Source organism: Pseudophryne corroboree, chromosome 6 (genome assembly GCF_028390025.1).
Source record: "Pseudophryne corroboree isolate aPseCor3 chromosome 6, aPseCor3.hap2, whole genome shotgun sequence".
In the NCBI taxonomy this organism is placed as follows: Eukaryota; Metazoa; Chordata; class Amphibia; order Anura; family Myobatrachidae; genus Pseudophryne; species Pseudophryne corroboree.
In genome coordinates this window covers 313,653,816-313,678,334 of record NC_086449.1, presented here as the reverse complement: position 1 = coordinate 313,678,334, position 24,519 = coordinate 313,653,816, and the positions used below count along the sequence as shown (strand labels likewise).

Below are 24,519 nucleotides of genomic sequence, written 5' to 3'. Positions count from 1 at the left end.
ATCCAGTCTATATTAGCAGCAGACACAGTACAGTACAATAGTCCACGGCTGTAGCTACCTCTGTGTCGGCACTCGGCAGTCCGTCCATAATTGTATACCACCTACCCGTGGTTTTTTTTTCTTTCTTCTTTATACATACTACATCTCATTATCATCCAGTCTATATTAGCAGCAGACACAGTACAGTACGGTAGTCCACGGCTGTAGCTACCTCTGTGTCGGCACTCGGCAGTCCGTCCATAATTGTATACCACCTACCCGTGGTTTTTTTTTCTTTCTTCTTTATACATATTACATCTCATTATCAACCAGTCTATATTAGCAGCAGACACAGTACGGTAGTCCACGGCTGTAGCTACCTCTGTGTCGGCACTCGGCAGTCCATCCATAATTGTATACCACCTACCCGTGGTTTTTTTTTCTTTCTTCTTTATACATACATACTACATCTCATTATCATCCAGTCTATATTAGCAGCAGACACAGTACAGTACAATAGTCCACGGCTGTAGCTACCTCTGTGTCGGCACTCGGCAGTCCATCCATAATTGTATACTAGTATCCATCCATCTCCATTGTTTACCTGAGGTGCCTTTTAGTTGTGCCTATTAAAATATGGAGAACAAAAATGTTGAGGTTCCAAAATTAGGGAAAGATCAAGATCCACTTCCACCTCGTGCTGAAGCTGCTGCCACTAGTCATGGCCGAGACGATGAAATGCCAGCAACGTCGTCTGCCAAGGCCGATGCCCAATGTCATAGTACAGAGCATGTCAAATCCAAAACACCAAATATCAGTAAAAAAAGGACTCCAAAACCTAAAATAAAATTGTCGGAGGAGAAGCGTAAACTTGCCAATATGCCATTTACCACACGGAGTGGCAAGGAACGGCTGAGGCCCTGGCCTATGTTCATGGCTAGTGGTTCAGCTTCACATGAGGATGGAAGCACTCAGCCTCTCGCTAGAAAACTGAAAAGACTCAAGCTGGCAAAAGCACCGCAAAGAACTGTGCGTTCTTCGAAATCCCAAATCCACAAGGAGAGTCCAATTGTGTCGGTTGCGATGCCTGACCTTCCCAACACTGGACGTGAAGAGCATGCGCCTTCCACCATTTGCACGCCCCCTGCAAGTGCTGGAAGGAGCACCCGCAGTCCAGTTCCTGATAGTCAGATTGAAGATGAAGATGTTGAAGTACACCAGGATGAGGAGGATATGGGTGTTGCTGGCGCTGGGGAGGAAATTGACCAGGAGGATTCTGATGGTGAGGTGGTTTGTTTAAGTCAGGCACCCGGGGAGACACCTGTTGTCCGTGGGAGGAATAGGGCCGTTGACATGCCTGGTGAAAATACCAAAAAAATCAGCTCTTCAGTGTGGAGGTATTTCAACAGAAAAGCGGACAACAGGTGTCAAGCCGTGTGTTGCCTTTGTCAAGCTGTAATAAGTAGGGGTAAGGACGTTAACCACCTCGGAACATCCTCCCTTATACGTCACCTGCAGCGCATTCATAATAAGTCAGTGACAAGTTCAAAAACTTTGGGCGACAGCGGAAGCAGTCCACTGACCAGTAAATCCCTTCCTCTTGTAACCAAGCTCACGCAAACCACCCCACCAACTCCCTCAGTGTCAATTTCCTCCTTCCCCATGAATGCCAATAGTCCTGCAGGCCATGTCACTGGCAATTCTGACGAGTCCTCTCCTGCCTGGGATTCCTCCGATGCATCCTTGCGTGTAACGCCTACTGCTGCTGGCGCTGCTGTTGTTGCTGCTGGGAGTCGATGGTCATCCCAGAGGGGAAGTCGTAAGCCCACTTGTACTACTTCCAGTAAGCAATTGACTGTCCAACAGTCCTTTGCGAGGAAGATGAAATATCACAGCAGTCATCCTGCTGCAAAGCGGATAACTGAGGCCTTGACAACTATGTTGGTGTTAGACGTGCGTCCGGTATCCGCCGTTAGTTCACAGGGAACTAGACAATTTATTGAGGCAGTGTGCCCCCGTTACCAAATACCATCTAGGTTCCATTTCTCTAGGCAGGCGATACCGAGAATGTACACGGACGTCAGAAAAAGACTCACCAGTGTCCTAAAAAATGCAGTTGTACCCAATGTCCACTTAACCACGGACATGTGGACAAGTGGAGCAGGGCAGGGTCAGGACTATATGACTGTGACAGCCCACTGGGTAGATGTATGGACTCCCGCCGCAAGAACAGCAGCAGCGGCACCAGTAGCAGCATCTCGCAAACGCCAACTCTTTCCTAGGCAGGCTACGCTTTGTATCACCGCTTTCCAGAATACGCACACAGCTGAAAACCTCTTACGGCAACTGAGGAAGATCATCGCGGAATGGCTTACCCCAATTGGACTCTCCTGTGGATTTGTGGCATCGGACAACGCCAGCAATATTGTGTGTGCATTAAATATGGGCAAATTCCAGCACGTCCCATGTTTTGCACATACCTTGAATTTGGTGGTGCAGAATTTTTTAAAAAACGACAGGGGCGTGCAAGAGATGCTGTCGGTGGCCAGAAGAATTGCGGGACACTTTCGGCGTACAGGCACCACGTACAGAAGACTGGAGCACCACCAAAAACTACTGAACCTGCCCTGCCATCATCTGAAGCAAGAAGTGGTAACGAGGTGGAATTCAACCCTCTATATGCTTCAGAGGTTGGAGGAGCAGCAAAAGGCCATTCAAGCCTATACAATTGAGCACGATATAGGAGGTGGAATGCACCTGTCTCAAGCGCAGTGGAGAATGATTTCAACGTTGTGCAAGGTTCTGATGCCCTTTGAACTTGCCACACGTGAAGTCAGTTCAGACACTGCCAGCCTGAGTCAGGTCATTCCCCTCATCAGGCTTTTGCAGAAGAAGCTGGAGACATTGAAGGAGGAGCTAACACGGAGCGATTCCGCTAGGCATGTGGGACTTGTGGATGGAGCCCTTAATTCGCTTAACAAGGATTCACGGGTGGTCAATCTGTTGAAATCAGAGCACTACATTTTGGCCACCGTGCTCGATCCTAGATTTAAAGCCTACCTTGGATCTCTCTTTCCGGCAGACACAAGTCTGCTGGGGTTGAAAGACCTGCTGGTGAGAAAATTGTCAAGTCAAGCGGAACGCGACCTGTCAACATCTCCTCCTTCACATTCTCCCGCAACTGGGGGTGCGAGGAAAAGGCTCAGAATTCCGAGCCCACCCGCTGGCGGTGATGCAGGGCAGTCTGGAGCGACTGCTGATGCTGACATCTGGTCCGGACTGAAGGACCTGACAACGATTACGGACATGTCGTCTACTGTCACTGCATATGATTCTCTCACCATTGAAAGAATGGTGGAGGATTATATGAGTGACCGCATCCAAGTAGGCACGTCACACAGTCCGTACTTATACTGGCAGGAAAAAGAGGCAATTTGGAGGCCCTTGCACAAACTGGCTTTATTCTACCTAAGTTGCCCTCCCACAAGTGTGTACTCCGAAAGAGTGTTTAGTGCCGCCGCTCACCTTGTCAGCAATCGGCGTACGAGGTTACATCCAGAAAATGTGGAGAAGATGATGTTCATTAAAATGAATTATAATCAATTCCTCCGTGGAGACATTGACCAGCAGCAATTGCCTCCACAAAGTACACAGGGAGCTGAGATGGTGGATTCCAGTGGGGACGAATTGATAATCTGTGAGGAGGGGGATGTACACGGTGATATATCGGAGGATGATGATGAGGTGGACATCTTGCCTCTGTAGAGCCAGTTTGTGCAAGGAGAGATTAATTGCTTCTTTTTTGGTGGGGGTCCAAACCAACCCGTCATTTCAGTCACAGTCGTGTGGCAGACCCTGTCACTGAAATGATGGGTTGGTTAAAGTGTGCATGTCCTGTTTATACAACATAAGGGTGGGTGGGAGGGCCCAAGGACAATTCCATCTTGCACCTCTTTTTTCTTTAATTTTTCTTTGCGTCATGTGCTGTTTGGGGAGGGTTTTTTGGAAGGGACATCCTGCGTGACACTGCAATGCCACTTCTAGATGGGCCTGGTGTTTGTGTCGGCCACTAGGGTCGCTTATCTTACTCACACAGCTACCTCATTGCGCCTCTTTTTTTCTTTGCGTCATGTGCTGTTTGGGGAGGGTTTTTTGGAAGGGACATCCTGCGTGACACTGCAGTGCCACTCCTAGATGGGCCCGGTGTTTGTGTCGGCCACTAGGGTCGCTTTTCTTACTCACACAGTCAGCTACCTCATTGCGCCTCTTTTTTTCTTTGCGTCATGTGCTTTTTGGGTAGGGTTTTTTGGAAGGGCCATCCTGCGTGACACTGCAGTGCCACTCCTAGATGGGCCCGGTGTTTGTGTCGGCCACTAGGGTCGCTTATCTTACTCACACAGTCAGCTACCTCATTGCGCCTCTTTTTTTCTTTGCGTCATGTGCTGTTTGGGGAGGGTTTTTTGGAAGGGCCATCCTGCGTGACACTGCAGTGCCACTCCTAGATGGGCCCGGTGTTTGTGTCGGCCACTAGGGTCGCTTATCTTACTCACACAGTCAGCTACCTCATTGCGCCTCTTTTTTTCTTTGCGTCATGTGCTGTTTGGGGAGGGTTTTTTGGAAGGGCCATCCTGCGTGACACTGCAGTGCCACTCCTAGATGGGCCCGGTGTTTGTGTCGGCCACTAGGGTCGCTTATCTTACTCACACAGTCAGCTACCTCATTGCGCCTCTTTTTTTCTTTGCGTCATGTGCTGTTTGGGGAGGGTTTTTTGGAAGGGCCATCCTGCGTGACACTGCAGTGCCACTCCTAGATGGGCCCGGTGTTTGTGTCGGCCACTAGGGTCGCTTATCTTACTCACACAGTCAGCTACCTCATTGCGCCTCTTTTTTTCTTTGCGTCATGTGCTGTTTGGGGAGGGTTTTTTGGAAGGGCCATCCTGCGTGACACTGCAGTGCCACTCCTAGATGGGCCCGGTGTTTGTGTCGGCCACTAGGGTCGCTTATCTTACTCACACAGTCAGCTACCTCATTGCGCCTCTTTTTTTCTTTGCGTCATGTGCTGTTTGGGGAGGGTTTTTTGGAAGGGCCATCCTGCGTGACACTGCAGTGCCACTCCTAGATGGGCCCGGTGTTTGTGTCGGCCACTAGGGTCGCTTATCTTACTCACACAGCGACCTCGGTGCAAATTTTAGGACTAAAAATAATATTGTGAGGTGTGAGGTATTCAGAATAGACTGAAAATGAGTGTAAATTATGGTTTTTGAGGTTAATAATACTTTGGGATCAAAAAGACCCCCAAATTCTATGATTTAAGCTGTTTTTTAGGGGTTTTTGAAAAAAACACCCGAATCCAAAACACACCCGAATCCGACAAAAAAAATTCGGTGAGGTTTTGCCAAAACGCGGTCGAACCCAAAACACGGCCGCGGAACCGAACCCAAAACCAAAACACAAAACCCGAAAAATTTCCGGCGCTCATCTCTAGTATTAATTACTCACTGACACATTTTAAAGGTCCACAGGTGGAGCTAATTATTTCACTTGTGATTCTGTGAGGAAACCTGCAAAACATGCACTGTGTGGGGTCCTGAGGACCGAGTTTGAGAACCTGTGTTATAGATGTTCTATAGCATATTTGCCTACCTGACCCTCTCCATGAGGGAGAAAATGCTCTGTTCCTGGACTTTCCTGGTAATGTATGATTGCCATCACCTGTGGTGAAACACCTTTTTTATACATTAACTAGCTCACCACAGGTGATGGCAATCATACATTACCAGGAAAGTCCAGGAACAGAGTATTTTCTCCCTCATGGAGAGGGTCAGGTAGGCAAGTATGATCTTTAGCAGTGGTTCTCAACCTCGGTCCTCAAGTACCCCCAACAGTTCATGTTTTCCTGGTCTCCTCACAGGACTGCAAGTGAAATAATTAGCTCCACCTGTGGGTCTTTTAAAATGTGTCAGTGAGTAATAAATACACCTGTTCAACTGCTCGGTGACCTGGAAAACATGAACTGTTGGGGGTACTTGAGGACCGAGGTTGAGAACCACTGATCTATAGTATAGGCAGTAAGAAACATATTTAAATTATATAAATAATATAAGTGGTCTGGAAAAGGTTAAACATTATGGAACTAGTACCTCACTTTCTAAGCACACATTCTCCCACCTCATGGTAAGGCTCATGACTCTTCTTTCTGGTAGCTACTCTTTGGTCCAGTGCACTGAATGAGGGCTCAGAACCACAAACACAGCAAACTTTGTAGAAAAAGCGGCTACTGGGTATGTGCAGCAGCTCTGCATTAAGCGACGGCAGCTCTCTAGTAATCGTATTCTATACCATTGCTATTGTTGTCATAGTTTGCCACTTGCCAAGGGGAGGGGGTTTCTGGGAAAACCAGAAACCCTCCTTGCGTGTGTTATGCACACCAGTGCCAGCAGGAATGTACTGGTGTCTGAACGGAGAGGGATGCAAAACAAATGAACTCACAGACAGACTGGGGAATATGACATTACATACACAGAAGGTGATAGGGTAACAAAATAAACACAAAGTGAACAGAGAAGCCCAAAGGCTAAGAAACTGGGTGTCTCCCTAGTATTAGGAATGCTCAGATGGAAAGAAGCAAGATGTAGTGATTTAATACGTAGAGAACCTGAAATGCTGTTGATAAGGGCAACAGCAAAACCCTAAAGGGTTACCAACGGGTGTGGCAGTAAACTCCTTGGTCAGAGATGGAATAATAGACACAAGGAGAGTCTCCACAATCCTAGTCCTCACTTGCAGTGCACTGGTTCAGCTTATTGCCACTAAACTGACACCTGAACACTTTGCACAGTGAGAAAGGATTTTGGCAGGCAAGTCTGAGAATACAGCCGCAAACATGCTAGGTTCACAGAGTAGCAAAAGAACCCCAGGAGGTTAAACGACTGACTCCAGTCTTACTGCTAGGTCTGGATTGGCAGAGTGTAATACCAAATCCCAAGGCCTATTTGCAGTAAGCAACAAACAAATACAAAGTTTACACAGTACTAGCTAGCTTTCAGGAACTGACTAACCAACAAAGATTCAGCAGCATCTGCCTAACCTGAGAAGAGGGTTTATATAGCAGGTGCTGTCCACGCCCCACTCAGACCTCACAGACTGTGAGCACAAAAACCAGCACCGGATCCCCTGCCGTGCACAGAGCCTGTAACCACTGCACAGCAAAAGACCCGAACCGGAGTATCAGCTACGCTCAGGTTACTCCGCTAGCACTTGTCTCCCGGTTGCCATGACGATGTGGCAGCACAGAGCAGGAGACCCTAACAGTACCCCCCCCTCTGACGAGGGGTCAAAGAACCCCTACCACCGGGTTTATCGGGGAACTGCGAGAAGAAAGAGCGTAACAGTCTGGGGGCATGAAGATCACAACTGCGCACCCACGACCGCTCCTCCGGGCCATACCCCTTCCAGTGCACCAAAAATGACAGCCGACCCCGAACCATCTTGGAGTCAAGAATCCTTTCAACAACAAACTCCCTCTGGCCACGTATCAGAAGAGGGGAAGGTCTTCCACTGGAAGATGGATTACTAATCGCCCGTTTTAAAAGGGAACAATGAAATGTTTTATTGATACCCAAAGAACGGGGTAGATCTAACTGAAATGCCACCGGATTGATAACCCTAGTGATCTTATAAGGACCGATGAACCGGGGGCCTAACTTATGAGATGGCTGTCTCAACTTCAAATTCTTGGTAGACAACCAGACGAAGTCTCCTAATCAAAAACCCTTTTGGTCACTAATGACACAGACACAAGGGCTTTCTTCACTTTCCTCCAAATACCTCTAAGGACCGAAACCACAGAGGAACCACCAGGCGTGGAGTCCAGGGGGTCAAAAGAATTGGCCTTAGGATGATGCCCATACACACAAAGGAAGGGAGAGATCCCTGTAGCAGAGTGAGCCGCGTTGTTATAGGCAAACTCCGCCATGGACAGATGAGCAACCCAGTCAGTCTGACACTTGGAGACATAACACCTGAGGAACTGCTCCAAGGACTGGTTCACCCTTTCAGTCTGCCCATTAGACTGCGGATGGTAGCCTGACGACAAGCTGACAGAAATCTGGAGATCGGAACAAAATGCCCTCCAGAATTTGGCCACAAACTGGGATCCGCGGTCAGAGACCACATCAAGTGGCAACCCATGGAGGCGCACAACATGCAGCATAATTAATTCAGACAGGCGTCTGGCCGATGGCAGCCCAACCAATGGAACGAAGTGCGCCATCTTCGAAAACCTGTCAACGACAACCCAGATGGCTGTCATCCCCGAGGATTTGGGCAAGTCCACCACAAAATCCATTGAAATGTGGGTCCATGGCTTAGATGGAATAGAGAGTGGATATAATGGGCCAACAGGAACCCCTCTAGGAGTCTTATTTCGGGCACAGATGTCACATGCCCGAACCCACTGATCCACATCCCTAGCCACCGAGGGCCACCACACCGCCCTAGATAGCAACTCCCGAGTTCTGGCAATACCCGGGTGACCTGCCGACTTCTTGGCATGGAATTCCAGGAACACTCGCTGTCTTAACCTAGGAGGCACAAACAAAAGACCTACCGGAAGGTCTGGAGGAGCCTGCTCCTGTGCTCTAAGGACTAATGACAAGAGGTCCTGGGTAATGCCCACTTTAATACATGATGGGGAAACAATGGGCAATGGCTCCTCGGTGGTCTCCTGGATTGGAGCAAAACTCTGCGAGAGCGCATCAGCCTTGATGTTTTTTGACCCAGGGCGATATGTTATCAAAAAATTAAAGCGAGCAAAAAACAAAGCCCATCGTGCCTGCCTGGCATTGAGGCGCTTCGCTGACTCTAAATATGCCAAATTCTTATGGTCGGTGAGAATTGAGACCACAAACTTAGCCCCCTCAAGCCAGTGTCTCCACTCCTCGAGTGCATCCTTAATAGCCAACAATTCCCGGTTACCCACGTCATAATTCATCTCGGCAGGCGAAAATTTACGGGAAAAGTAAGCACAGGGATGAAGGCGATTATCAGACACCCCCATCTGAGAGAGCACTGCCCCAATACCCATCTCAGAGGCATCCACCTCCACCACAAAAGGACGCTCTGGATCTGGGTGTCGCAGCACCTTGGCCGAGACAAATGCCCTTTTGAGACGGGCAAAAGCCGCTTTGGCCTCACAAGACCAGTGAGCAACATCCGCCCCTTTCTTAGTGAGTGCCACCAAGGGCGCCACTATAGACGAAAATCCAGCGATAAATCGTCTATAAAAATTTGCAAAGCCCAGAAAACGCTGAAGCGCCTTCAAACTAATGGGCTGCACCCAATCCAGGACTGCCTGTACCTTGGAACCCTCCATTTGGAAACCTTCTGGGGAGATAATATATCCTAGAAATGCGATTTGCTGAACTTCAAATTCGCACTTCTCCAGCTTCACCCCAAGCCGGTGGTCTCTGAGTTTCTGGAGGACTAAGCATACATGCTACCGATGTTCCTCCAGGGAATGGGAGAAGATTAGGATGTCATCTAAGTATACAACTAAGAATCTATCCAAATAATCCCTGAGCACATCGTTCATGAAGTCCTGGAAGACTGCTGGGGCATTACAGAGCCCAAAAGGCATCACCAAATATTCATAATGCCCTGAGTGGGTATTAAAGGCAGTGTTCCATTCATCCCCCTCTCTTATTCGGATTAGATTGTACGCACCGCGTAGGTCAATCTTAGAAAAAATGGTGGCAGTACGAAGCTGGTCAAACAGGACCGAAATGAGAGGCAGTGGGTATGAATTTTTAATCGTGATACGGTTCAATTCCCTGAAGTCGATGCAGGGTTGCAACGAACCATCCTTTTTACCCACGAAGAAGAACCCAACTGGAGACTGTGAAGGTCTGATAAATCCCTTAGCCAAGTTCTCCTGAATGTACTCTGCCATAGCCTGAGTCTCAGGACGTGACAGGGAGTACAACCTGCTCTTGGGAAGCTTAGCATTCGGCAACAAATCAATGGCACAGTCATAGGGGCGATGGGGAGGTAGTACCTCTGCAACTCTTTTGGAGAACACGTCCGCAAAATCTGCATAACATCCTGGCAATCCTGGCAAACTTAGCTGCGAAAGCCTGACTGGAAGGCTCAAGCAACTCCTGAAACAATCAGTACCCCAACTAAGAATCTCCCCAGAGACCCAGTCAAATTGAGGATTGTGGGCCCTTAACCAGGGTAACCCCAACACCAATGGGGCAAAAGTACAGACAGTCACATAAAAGGACAATTTTTCAGAGTGTGTGGCTCCAATAAACAAAGAAATCTGGCTAGTGCAAGAGGTAATTTTACCCTGGGATAATGGTTCCCCGTTTAACCCACAAATCTCAATTTCCGATGCCAAGGGTACTAAGGGAACAGAGTGTTTCAGGGCGAATTGGCGGTCCATAAAACCCCCGTCGGCCCCACTGTCCACAAAGGCCTCAGTCTTGACAGTTTGACCGAGGATCTTCAAGGTCACCGGAATGATAAAAGTCTTCTTGGGAAATTCTGACTTCTGGCCTGACAGGATATTTCCCATCACCCTCAGGCCCTGAAGTTTTCCGGCTTTTCTGGGCATGATACTACCACATGACCTTTATTCCCACAGTACAAACATAACCCCTGCTGTCTCCTCCGCGTCTTCTCACGCGAGGAGAGGCGGGTAGCCCCAATCTGCATAGGCTCCTCGGAAAATTCCTCAGAGTCTGAGGTTCCCTTGGGAAAGAAGGAAACCTCGGTCTCCCTTTCAAGCCTGCGCTCTCTCAGCCGTCTATCCACCCGAATGGATAACTGCATGAGCTGATCCAAGCTATCAGGCAAGGGATATTGTACCAGTTGGTCTTTTAACTGGTTAGAAAGACCTCTTCGGTACTGGTGTCTCAGGGCTGGGTCATTCCACTGGGTATCATGGGCCAACCTCCGAAACTCCGTACAATAAACCTCAACTGGCCTTCGCCCTTGCTTAAGGATCGAAATCTGAGCCTCGGCTGAGGCCGTCTTGTCAGGGTCATCATACAACATGCCCAGTGCCGTAAAAAAAGCATCAACACTTTTAAGCGACGGACAGTCAGGCTGCAACCCATATGCCCAGACCTGTGGGTCTCCTTGTAGCAAGGAAATCACTATGCCCACCCGCTGAATCTCCGACCCAGAAGACTGAGGCCTAAGCTGGAAATATAGCTTGCAGCTCTCCTTGAAACAAAAGAACTGCGAGTGATCTCCAGAAAAACGATCCGGGAGATTTACTTTCGGCTCCTTAACCCCTGAAGGTACTGCTGCTGCGGGAGCTCCGCCAGCGGCCTGCGAGGTGTGCATTTTAATGGACAAATCATTAAATTGTCGAGTCAGGGCCTGCACCTGATCGACCACCTGTTGCAAAGTATTTTGAGGGGTATGCTCCATATTCCCACAAAATTTCAACAGGAGTATTAGGCTGCTGAATATGTTATGCACACCAGTGCCAGCAGGAATGTACTGGTGTCTGAACGGAGAGGGATGCAAAACAAATGAACTCACAGACAGACTGGGGAATATGACATTACATACACAGAAGGTGATAGGGTAACAAAATAAACACAAAGTGAACAGAGAAGCCCAAAGGCTAAGAAACTGGGTGTCTCCCTAGTATTAGGAATACTCAGATGTAAAGAAGCGAGATGTAGTGATTTAATACGTAGAGAACCCGAAATGCTGTTGCTAAGGGCAACAGCAAAACCCTAAAGGGTTACCAACGGGTGTGGCAGTAAACTCCTTGGTCAGAGATGGAATAATAGACACAAGGAGAGTCTCCACAATCCTAGTCCTCACTTGCAGTGCACTGGTTCAGCTTACTGCCACTAAACTGACACCTGAACACCTTGCACAGTGAGAAAGGATTTTGGCAGGCAAGTCTGAGAATACAGCCGCAAACCTGCTAGGTTCACAGAGTAGCAAAAGAACCCCAGCAGGTTAAACGACTGACTCCAGTCTTACTGCTAGGTCTGGATTGGCAGAGTGTAATACCAAATCCCAAGGCCTATTTGCAGTAAGCAACAAACAAATACAAAGTTTACACAGTACTAGCTAGCTTTCAGGAACTGACTAACCAACAAAGATTCAGCAGCATCTGCCTAACCTGAGAAGAGGGTTTATATAGCAGGTGCTGTCCACGCCCCACTCAGACCTCACAGACTGTGAGCACAAAAACCAGCACCGGATCCCCTGCCGTGCACAGAGCCTGTAACCACTGCACAGCAAAAGACCCGAACCGGAGTATCAGCTACGCTCAGGTTACTCCGCTAGCACTTGTCTCCCGGTTGCCATGACGACGTGGCAGCACAGAGCAGGAGACCCTAACAGCGTGTGCCTATGAAGGATTACAAAGTTCATGTCCTACTAATCTACTTGTGACCCTGGTTGCCCAGCAGTGCGGAATCGGAAAATAGGCTACCTAAAAAAAAAGTTAAAAGAATGAACATAATTGATAGAACCCCTCTACTGCAGGCTCCAAGGTATCTCAGAAAGAGCTGCTATCTTTTGCACAGATCACAACAGGTTGTGCGTAATGTAAAGTGTAAAATAAATTGACCTTCTCTTGTGGAGCACTATTATTCTTACATTCTTTCATTTAGGATCTTGTCTGTACCCTTTGTCAATAATTTTACCTTTTATCATTTGTTGTATCTTCTGTTCTTTGTATAGGCCAATATTGCACATTCAGTTACCTATCGTGTTCTGTGGTGCTTTGTTTTAAAGATTGGTGAAGCCTGAACATTATTCCTAAATTGAGCAGGACCTCCACCAGAATAACACTGGGATGAAAACAAGACTTTCCCTTTCCCATTCTTGAGGATGCATACCAAAATTCTCTCCTCCCCCAACACAAACACACACCACTGTCTCCATGTTACAACAGATTATACCACAATACCTTTACATTGGGAAATTACTTTAAATATTGCTTTACATGGTGTAAACATTACTCCCTTTGTGTGTTGACACATTATGCATTTGTGCCTTAACTATCATGGCTCTCATGACATAGCTTAGTACCTTATTCAGCATCAGTTGCAGTTTTGTTAATGTAGCTAAACCATCATGCAGTCCCGCCAAAATAAGGGTAGCCCCATGCCTGCGCAGCCTGGCTGCGAAGGCAGCTGCACCGCCACCATGTTTTTTCTAGCAGCGGTAGTGTGTGACATCACGCCGCTGCCCCCAAAAACAGCCCGAATCCTCCCGCATTTCCGTTGACACACACCCGCAAAGCCACATTGCCACCCCCGTCTACCTCGCCTCTGCCTGTTAATCAGATGGAGGTGTTCGCATCACTGCAATGCAATCACATTTCCCAGACCGCGCACATGCAGAATAGGCCCTGCGCATGTGCAATTACTCAAAAACTGAGGAAATGCGATAGCAGATGCGAACGCTGCTGAATAAGGCCCCTAGTTCCATGCATAAACACACTGGTGCCCAATGCTGATTCTTGGAGAAAATCTCTACAGATCCCTCATGATGGGTATAAAGTACCTGAATTACATATATAGATATATATTTAGGCTGTTTCAATATATCAGAGTTCAGTAAAAGGGTCCATTAAAAGTAGACTGTAATCATTATGCAGAATGCATTATTTTAGTACATACCAGAATTCAAGTCACAAAAGCAGCAGTCATTCTGATCAGTTTGTGAATCACAACAGTTGATACACTTCATTTCCTCAGGAGACCAGGCAGTGTTGGTTTTGCATGATATGCAGTGGTTGGCTCCAGGGCCAGAGCAGTGCCTACACGAGGAGTCACAGAGCTGGCACACATTCTGCAACAACACAAAAGATCAAATCAAACAACATTGTTTCCATGAACTCTAACATTTATGACAGCGGGCATCCCGGACGTCAGTAAATCATACTGATCCTCCTCAGACACCTAATCAAACTTAAAATTGGAATGGAAGTTACAGAAAATCAATGCAGAATTGTCCCTGTGACATTTCACAGAAGTGTAAATAGCAGTGTAAATCTGCTACTGCTAAAAATCGCATGTGAAGAGCTGCCCAGAAACAGTAAAAGACACCCACCGATGCGATCTCAACTCTGCGTATACATTACCAGAATTGTGAATTATGTGCAGAAACCGAGCACCATCAAGAGTTGCGGTTGACCCATGCCTACTCAAAATAATGCAATTGCAGCCGCACCGGGCGCCATGTTTTTCATTGCAGCTGATGTCAGATGCACACCCCGAAAACAGGCATGACACGCCTGTGTTTTCCCAACCACTCCCCACAAACTACATGTTGCCTCCCATTTCCTGTCAATCACTTTGCGGTCGCATTTCACTGGGCCTGCGCATGCGCAATGCATTCACAGCACATGAGCAGTCTGCTGATAATCAGCCAATTTGCGTTTTTGCACTTTAAAGATCCTTACTGAATTAGGCCCACTTTACACTCTTCCAGGTCCCACTTTTTCTTTACCAATGTACAACGTAAATATAAATACACTTTTCAAGAATATATAAAGCCTAGAAACAGAGCTGTTAATTGAAATAGATAATATTGGGAAATAGGCACTATAGAAGAGGTCACCTAGGTGATTACAGGGTATTACCAAATAAATACCTGGCACAGAACAGACAAATATACAATGAACTACAATAAACCCACACTGCTTGGGTTTTGTTTTTTTCGTCCGAGTCTTTTCTCCAGGACCAAGAAATGAAACAGCAAAAATCAACATTGGGGGTGATTCAGAGATGGACGCGGCCATTGTGTATAGGCCGCAGTGCGCGTGCACAACCCTTCTCCTTGCGGACAAATCTTGGAGGGATGCGGCCACAAGGTGATTGACAGCAGCAGGCGTTCAGGGGTGTGGCGTTTTGGTGTTGCGGGGGTGTGGTGACCTGAAACAGGGGCGTGTCATGAGCATTTTCTGGGTTGCTGTGTGACGTCACATGCAGCTGCTCCAATAAAAAAAAATAGCGGAGGACCTCCAGCCAGATCAGCCAGGCTGCGCCACACATGCTGGATGGACTTGCCATGTACTGTGCGGCCACTGCATGTGAGGAGATGGACGACGATTCTTGCTGCGGATGCAATGATCTGCATCCATCTCTGAATAACCTCCATAGTGTAATACTATCATGTTGCAAATGTATGCTCCACCCTACATTATGGGGTCTATGTACTAAGCCTTGGAGAGATATCAAGTGGATGGAGATAAAGTACCAGCCAACCAGCTTCTGACTGCCATTTTTCAAACACAGCCTGTACCATGGCAGTTAGGAGCTGATTGGCTGGTATTTTATCACAGTCCACTTTATCTCCGTCCAAGGCTTAGTAAATAGAACCCTAAGATCTCTATAGAAGTGTGCAATATTTTTTCCCAAATATATGATGTATTAAGATGAGAGAATGATAGACCAATAAGATCTAGCAGAGAAAGGAGAAGCAGCACCTCAATCCAGATCATACAAAGGGGCAGGTGCATCCTTGATAATGTGCTTACACTGCCCCGCACTTGTATTTCAGTATCTCAATAAATCAATCATTACATTCAGGCTTCAGTTTTCTCTGTTCCTCATAGGTATTCATAAGGACATGTCAAAATGAGGAAAAGAAAGAGGCATCTATCCTCTTATATAAAATATGTGTTTCGTTAAATAAATTTACAAACATGTTATTAAAGTAGGCATTGAATAAATATGTAGAAAAACACCAAATAATAGACACATACAGTAAGCATATGAAGCAGTCCTTTCAGCAAGTGTCCAGTTAGTGCCCCGGGGTTCTGTGACAGTGTGGAAGATGGCAGGTAGACCTTTTCCTGCTTCTCTGCTCTTTTGTGACAAACAAGCGGTTTGCACTTATTGTAAGAAAGGATGTGGAGCGCTTATTTGAGTAGTGATGAGCAGGCCCGTCATCAGGGGGTGCCGCGGGCACAGCTGTCCGGAGGCCCAGCCTCTTTAAAAGAGAAAGGAGGGCCCGGGTCACTCATGCCTCCGCCTGCCCGCCGCCATCGATCCCCGTCTGCAGGCTCTATTGAAAATATCCCTCTCAAGATGGCCACCACCTCAGAGGAGACAGTTATTAAAGATTCTAGAGGAGGCTTCATGGGTTAGAGACAAACCCATATTACTGTCTAACCCATATGCTAACATCAGTGTAGGAAGCCCTGTCACTGGGGATTTACAGACCTCTGTTAGCATAAGGGTAAGAGACTGACATATAAGTATAACATGCCTCCCAACTGTCACGATATTCGCGGGACAGTCCCGTTTATTTGGGACTGTTCCGCTGTCTCACCCATGGGCCACAGTGACAGGCTCCTGTCGCTGCTGCTCTGCTTAGCAGAGCAGCGGAGAATAGATGCTATGCGCACAGCGTCTATTCAGTAAAGACAGGGGGCTGGGGGCATGCCAGCAGCTCACAGAGCGCTGGGCATGCTCCCTCACTGCCAACAACGGGGTGCATTGCTGTCGATCGCAGGACTGTCACGAAGCCATGCTCCTTTTCCATATGTCATGCCCCCTTTTCCGGCATGCGCAGGAGTCACTCTTCATTGTGTTTAAATGTTGGAGGGTATGGCATAAACTAAGCAGCTAAGTATTTTATACTAGACCAGTCATCCAGGGACACATACAGTAGTCCACATCACTAATGGACAGCTACAGTTTATCTACAGTTGAAGGAGCGCCACCAGCATAGCATGGAGCATATTAACACATAAAGGGCGGAAAGTACTATCCTTCGCCCCCTGCGTTAAGTGTCGTTTTCTCTCCGTTTACACTCACCGCTCCGCTGCCTCGCCGCTTCCCCTTAGCTCCCCCGTCTGCTTTCTCATTTCCCTCTCCTTCCTCTTCGGCCACTGAGTTCTCCTCTCGCAATGATCCCCATAGCCGTTGGCACATGCGCAAGGCCGGAAGCTGCAACTGCGGCACAGAAGCCTCCAGGATCCGTCCAGGAAGGCTGTGTGCGCATGCCCGGAAAACAGTGAGTGGTGCGCATGCGCCAACGGCCATGGGGAGCACTACGAGAGGAGAACTCAGTGGCCGTGGCGGTGAAGAGGAGGGAGAGGGAAATGAGAAAGCAGATGGGGGAGCTAAGGGGAAGCGGTGGGCAGTGGAGCGGTGAGTGTAAACGGAGAGAAAACGGCACTTAACGCGGGGGCGAAGGATAGTACATCCCGCCCATAGTACTCAGCTCTTCAGCGACCTGCAATTGTAGCTGTCATTGTTGCACATAAAAAAAGGAGGGAATTTATCAACTAAGATACTTTTGTTTCAGATGTTATCTGGAGAGCTAAAAAGTAACAACTCTGAAGTTGAGAGCAGTAAAACATTTGTATAGTAGGAAAGGAAACCCAACTCTTAACTTTACATACAGTAGTTAGCATTAAGGCCCGTATTCACGGGCAGATGTGGGGAGAGATGTGTGCTGAGCGAACCGCTCGGCACACATCTCTCCCCCCACTCAGTACAGCACGATGTGTGCTAAGCATGCAGGGGGAGACGGGGGGGGGGGGGGTGGGGGGGGGGGCGCTCATTTCAACCAGCTGGTGAAGTGAGCGACCTGCTAGATTGGCTAAATTGGCCAATCTAGCACCAGCGATAGCGATGCGCGGGGCTGCGCATCGCTATTGCTGTGAGGGGTACACACGGAGTGATCACTGCTTAAAATCTAAGCAATTTAGTCAGAGTGCTTAGATTTTAGGCTGGGATCGCTCCGTGAGTACCCCCCTTTAGACTCTGGGACAACCAGATATGGAGCTGAACGGATATAACTGAGTACTCGACTGTGAACTAATTAACAGACGTAAATTAGTATGTGGGACCCTATTAGTAATGTGGTGTACACCTAATTATTTGTAATTACTTTTATTAGTTTGACAAGGTTGCTACTTGTTGATCATAAATGTTGTCATCAGGGCCGGTGCTAGGGTGTTCGGTGCCTCCCTGCAAACTACATACCCTCCAACTGTACCTTTTTGGCAGGTACAGTACCTTTTTTTTTTATGGTCTGTACCGATTTTTGGCTCTCCAAACTTCCATTGAAAGTACCCGTGGCCACACACCCTTTTCGAATTTGTACTGATTTTTATGTGTAAAATGTTGGAGGGTATGAAACTATAAATTTGCGCCCTCTCTCTCATACTTAATAAAGGGACAGTGCGCGCGTGCCACAAAGGGGTGGGGTCTCACAAAGAAGGGGCGTAGCCATACAATAGTACCCCCAATTCAATTTACACCACACAGTAAAACAATCTTATACAGTACATATACACACACACACATACACTGTGCCTCCGTGCACATAAATAGTGCCACCATACACATTGTGCTCCCATATACACACATACACTGTGCCACCATACACATACACACACACAACACTGTACCACCATACGCACGCATACATTATGCCACCATACACACATATGCTGTGCCACCATACACACTGTGCTCCCATACATACACTACACACATACACTGTGCCACCAAACACACATATACTGTGCCACCATACAACTGTGCTCCCATACACACACACATACACTGTGCCACCATACACACTGTGCTCCCATACACACATATACAGTACACTGTGCCCCTATACACACACACACTGTGCCATGATACACAATATCCCCCCATACACACATAGACTGTGCCACCATACACACTGTGCTTCCATACACACACACATATACTGTGACGCCATACACACTATGATCACATACACACACACATACACATACACTGTACCCCCACAAACACACACACACACACACACACACACACATACATACACTGTGCCACCATAAACACTGTGTCCCCATACATACATATACTGTGCCTCCATACACACTGTGCTCCCATACACACATACACTGTGCCACCATACACACTGTGTCCCCATACACACATATACTGTGCCTCCATACACACTGTGCTTCCATACACACATACACTGTGCCACCATACACACATGCATACAATGTGCCACCATACACACTGGGCGCCATACACACACACATACACTGTGCCCCCATACACACATACATTGTGCCACCATACACACTGTTCTCCATACACACACATACACTGTGCCCCCATACATACATACAGGGGCGTAAGTTATTATAAGACGCCCGGAGGCGAAAAAGTTTATATTGTTCCCCCGCGGCCCAGTCCAGGTATACACTCACAGCCACATATACACGCACACGCACTCACATATATACAAATACACACCCAACCACATATACACACAGCATATATATACACACACACACACACACACACACACACACACACACACACACATTATACCACTTATACACACATAGCCACATATATACATACTCACAGTCACATACACATCTATACAAATACACACATACATATACACACACACACACACTGTCCCCCACCCTGACACTTTCCTCCATAAGATACCTCTTCTCGACTGCCTCAGTGTAAGCATGCAGGAGCTGGGCAGCGGCGTTGTGCGGCAGGAGCTGAAGCCGGGAAGCTGTGCTGTGGTGATGCAGGAGCCGAGCCGAGTAGCGGCACTGTGGGTCGGGAGCCGGCCAGCCGTGATGTTATCAGGCTGAAGCCAGAGCTGGGTAGCTGCGCTATGGGGGGTGGGAGCTGAAGCGTCGCGGTATCATCATCCTGGAGCCGGGCAGCCGCACTTCTCAGGGGGCGGGAGCCGGGGTGTCATTCGGGAGACGGGAGCCACAGTCGGACAACCACACTGTCGGAGGCAATGGAGAAGGTGCCCCCTTCATTGCTGGAGCCCGGCGGCATCCGACTCCATTGCCTCCCAGACTTCCGCCACTGCATACATACATACACACACACACACACACACACACACACACACATTATGCCCCCATACACACATAGACTGTGCCACCATAAACACTGTGTCCCCATACATACATATACTGTGCCTCCATACACACTGTGCTCCCATACACACATACACTGTGCCACCATACACACTGTGTCCCCATACACACATATACTGTGCCTCCATACACACTGTGCTTCCATACACACATACACTGTGCCACCATACACACATGCATACAATGTGCCACCATTCACACTGGGCGCCATACACACACACATACACTGTGCCCCCATACACACATACATTGTGCCACCACACTGTTCTCCATACACACACATACACTGTGCCCCCATACATACATACATACATACATACATACACACACACACACACATTATGCCCCCATACACACATAGACTGTGACACTATACAACTGTGCTCCCATACACACACACACATACTGTACACTGTGCCACCATACACACTGTGCTCCCATACACACACATACACTGTGCCCCCATACATACATACACACACACATACACTGTGCCACCATACACAATATGCCCCCCTACACACATAGACTGTGCCACCACACACAATGTGCTTCCATACACACACACATACACTGTGACGCCATACATACTGTGATCCCACACACACACACACCCTGTGCCACCATACACACTGTGCTCCTACACACACACACACACACACACACACACACATACACTGTGCCACCCTACACACTGTGCTCCCATGCACACACACACTATGCCACCATATACACTGTGCCACCATACACATACAAGGGGCCACCATACACATTGTGCACCAATACACACACACACACACACACACACACTATACCACCATACACACACATACACTACGCCACCATACACACACATACAGAACACAGTGCCCCCATACACACACACACACACACACACACACACTGTGCCACGATACACAATATGCCCCCATGCACACATAGACTATGCCACCATACACACTGTGCTTCCATACACACACACATACACTGTGCCCCCATACACACATATACTGTGCCTCCATACACACTGTGCTCCCATACACACATACACTGTGCCACCATACACATATGAATACACTGTGCCACCATACACACTGTGCTCCCATACACACACATACACTGTGCCCCATACATACACGCACACACCTTGTTCCACCATACACGATATGACCCCATACACACATAGACTGTGCACCTATACAACTGTGCTTCCATACACACACATCCACTGTGCCACCATACACACACATACATTGTGCCCCCATACATACACACACACTGTGCCACCATACCCAATATGCCCCCATACACACAAAGGCTGTGCCTTCCATACACACTGTGCTTCCATACATACATACACTGTGCCCCCATACATTGTGCCCTCATACACACATATACTGTTCCACCATACACATATAAAGGGGCCACCATACACACTGTGCTCACATACACTCACACACTATGCACCATACGCACATGCATACACTATGCCACCATACACACACAGATATACTGTGCCACCAAACACACACTGTGCCCCCATATAGACAGCAGGACTCACCCTCCCTCTACAGCTGACACTGTCTGGTCATGTGACTGCTCAGCACCAGTCATGTGACAGGAATTCGGGCATAGGCGTGCGCAGCACATTTTATTAGGGGGTGCACTTTTGGAAGGGTGTGTCTAGCACCGCCTTTTGGGCGTGTCTAGCACCATCTATTGACGGTCAACGCAATATAAAATATCCACCCTTGTACCAATCCTAATAATGCAGATGCATTGTCAGATGTTGTGGTGTGCACCAAACAAACACCCCTGATGGCACTCACTGCAATTACACTGCTCCTCCTCAGCCTGGTCTGGCTCCCCCTCTCTTTCCCCTGCAAGCTGCAGTCACTCACTGACACTGACAGTCGCAGACTAGTTACTGCTGCTGCTGCTGCTGGAAAAAGCGTTATGTGTCAATCCTGCTGCCGACTGCCTGCCAGTATTGAATTTGTCTTCCTAAAAGGAACGCTGGCTGCATGCTGCTCCTCATCAGTGGCTGGCGTTGGCATAGAATAGAAGGAGAGAGGTGGGCTTATGACGGGTGTGACAGGTGGGCGTGCGAGCAGCATGATATCATCACGTCACATCACGCTGTTTTTGTACATTGTGGTGGAGTCGGGAGTTTGAAAGCCAGTGGCAGTGGCACCCTTGATTAACCCAGGCGTCCATTCAGTAATGCAGTCCTGACAGAGTGCAACGCAGAGGGGACAGTAATCAGCCTGCTCTGCGATCGCTGCATCAGGCATGTGAGATCGGGGTGCCAGACATTAGGGGGTGCCTGTGCGCACTAGGCACCCCCCCCCCATGCGCACGCCTATGAATTCGGGAGACCACACACACAGCTCCCTGAGCTCTGGGATCACTTCAATTGGTGGAGTGGAGACTTTATTTCTCAGCGGTATGATACTGCAGGTCTGTGGCGGTATTCTCCAGTGGGAGGAAGGTGGGTGGAGGAGGGCAGCAGCGCACACGGACACCAGCAGAGTAGCAGAGCAGGAAGAGCGTCTCTCAAGCTTTGCAGACTTTGCTGAGCGGGTAGCGCCGCCTCTGGTTGTCATGTTTTTGCTAAAATGAGTATTGCATGTATAAAGTGTTATTGTTATTTGACATAACCACGTCTTAGCTTTACAATCGAGAAAAAGAATACTCAGAAGTGTTCCGGCTTAATAAAAAATATTTAAGAGCAGTTGTGTACTTAATGTCTGTGGAAAGTGAAGTTTAAATAGTATTGTGATACAGCCGTGTAACTTGTTCTTGTGAGGATTCTTAACTCTCAGCCTATGGTAAGGTAGACGAGTGTGACGAGAGACATGTCGAAAATTGTAATACTTACCAAACAACTGAACTTCACATGATACTTACCCCGAGTGTCACACATAGATTACAATGGGGTATAGGAACCTGTGCCAAGCGCAGTGGTAGAGGAGTGAGGCACCTTGCTCGCAGCATGGCGAGCAAAGTGAGCCATGCAAGAGGATGAGGGATACTTATTGGTGTTAGCTGTACTCGGACAGTGAAATCAACACAAAAAAATAATAATGTTGTGTCGACCTTTTATGTCGACCCATTGTCAGTTTCAGCCTAATGCCTGTCGACCATATGGGATCGACCTAATGACTGTCGATTTAGACACTATAGATCTTCTATACCATACCCGTCAGCAATGCACTAGATGCAGTGAGACCGGAGCTCAGCCTCCGTGGCAGTGCAGTAAGTCGGGGCTCCATCTCCATGATGGAAGAATAGTGTAAGTGTGTCTGGGATAATCTGAAGCCTGAGCTTTAATAACAAGTATCCTATGTGTGTGACACAGGGCCGGCTCTAGGCATGTTCGAATAGAGCGGCCGCACAGGGCGCCACCCTTAATGGGCGCCGCGCGCTGGCGCCGCCATATTCGATGCTGGAGCCGGCCCTGTGTGTGCAGCATTGGCCCGTGTGCACTGTGCGCTATGCGCGCTGCGCGGCGCCGGTGTCTGACGTCAGACGCCGGCGCCATAGTGCACACAAGTGGCCACCCGGACCCAGGCTCACTCTGACTCGCCGGCCGCCCGCCCGCCCGCCCGCCAGCACTCCCGCCCGCTCGCCAGCACACTCGGACAGGCGGACAGCAGCAGTACTCCTCCCCAGCAGCGCCGCAGGTATTGGGGGGATCCGCACTGTGGGGGCATTTCTGGCTATGGGGGGGGCATTTCTGGCACTGTGGGGGGCATTGCATATCTGGCTCTGTGGGGGCATATCTGGTTCTGTGGGGGCATATCTGGCACTGTGGGTGGCATATCTGGCACTGTGGGGGGCATTTCTGGCACTGTGCGGGCATATCTGGCACTGTGGGGGCATATCTGGCTCTGTGGGTGGCATATCTGGCACTGTGGGGGGCATTTCTGGCACTGTGGGGGCATATCTGGCACTGTGGGGGCATATCTGGCACTGTGGGGGCATATCTGGTTCTGTGGGGGCATATCTGGCACTGTGGGTGGCATATCTGGCACTGTGGGTGGCATATCTGGCACTGTGGGGGGCATTTCTGGCACTGTGGGGGCATATCTGGCACTGTGGGTGGCATATCTGGCACTGTGGGGGGCATATCTGGCACTGTGGGGGCATTTCTGGCACTGTGGGGGCATATCTGGCACTGTGGGGGCATATCTGGCACTGTGGGGGTATTTATCTGGCACTGTGGGGGCATTTATCTGGCACTGTGGGGGCATTTATCTGGCTCTGTGGGGGCATTTATCTGGCTCTGTGGGGGCATATCTGGCTCTGTGGGGGCATTTATGTATCAGGCACTGTGGGGGCATTTATGTATCTGGCACCGTGGGGGCATTTATGTATCTGGCACCGTGGGGGCATTTATGTATCTGGCACCGTGGGGGCATTTATGTATCTGGCACCGTGGGGGCATTTATGTATCTGGCACCGTGGGGGCAATTATGTATCTGGCACCGTGGGGGCATTTATGTATCTGGCACTGTGGGGGCATTTCTTGCACTGTGGGGGCATTTCTTGCACTGTGGGGGCATATCTTGCACTGTGAGGGCATTAATGTATCTGGCACTGTGGGGG

General features: G+C 48.6%; 1 protein-coding gene across 1 annotated transcript in view; it reads right to left on the bottom strand.

The window, feature by feature from the left end:
- Window positions 1–24,519, bottom strand: part of LOC134932131 (proprotein convertase subtilisin/kexin type 5-like) — a 420,509-nt gene that overhangs the window by 49,674 nt on the left and 346,316 nt on the right. The window contains exon 15 of the mRNA XM_063926251.1: window positions 13,640–13,811. Within this exon, the coding sequence (XP_063782321.1) occupies window positions 13,640–13,811 (172 nt within the window). The remainder of the gene's footprint in view (window positions 1–13,639; window positions 13,812–24,519) is intronic.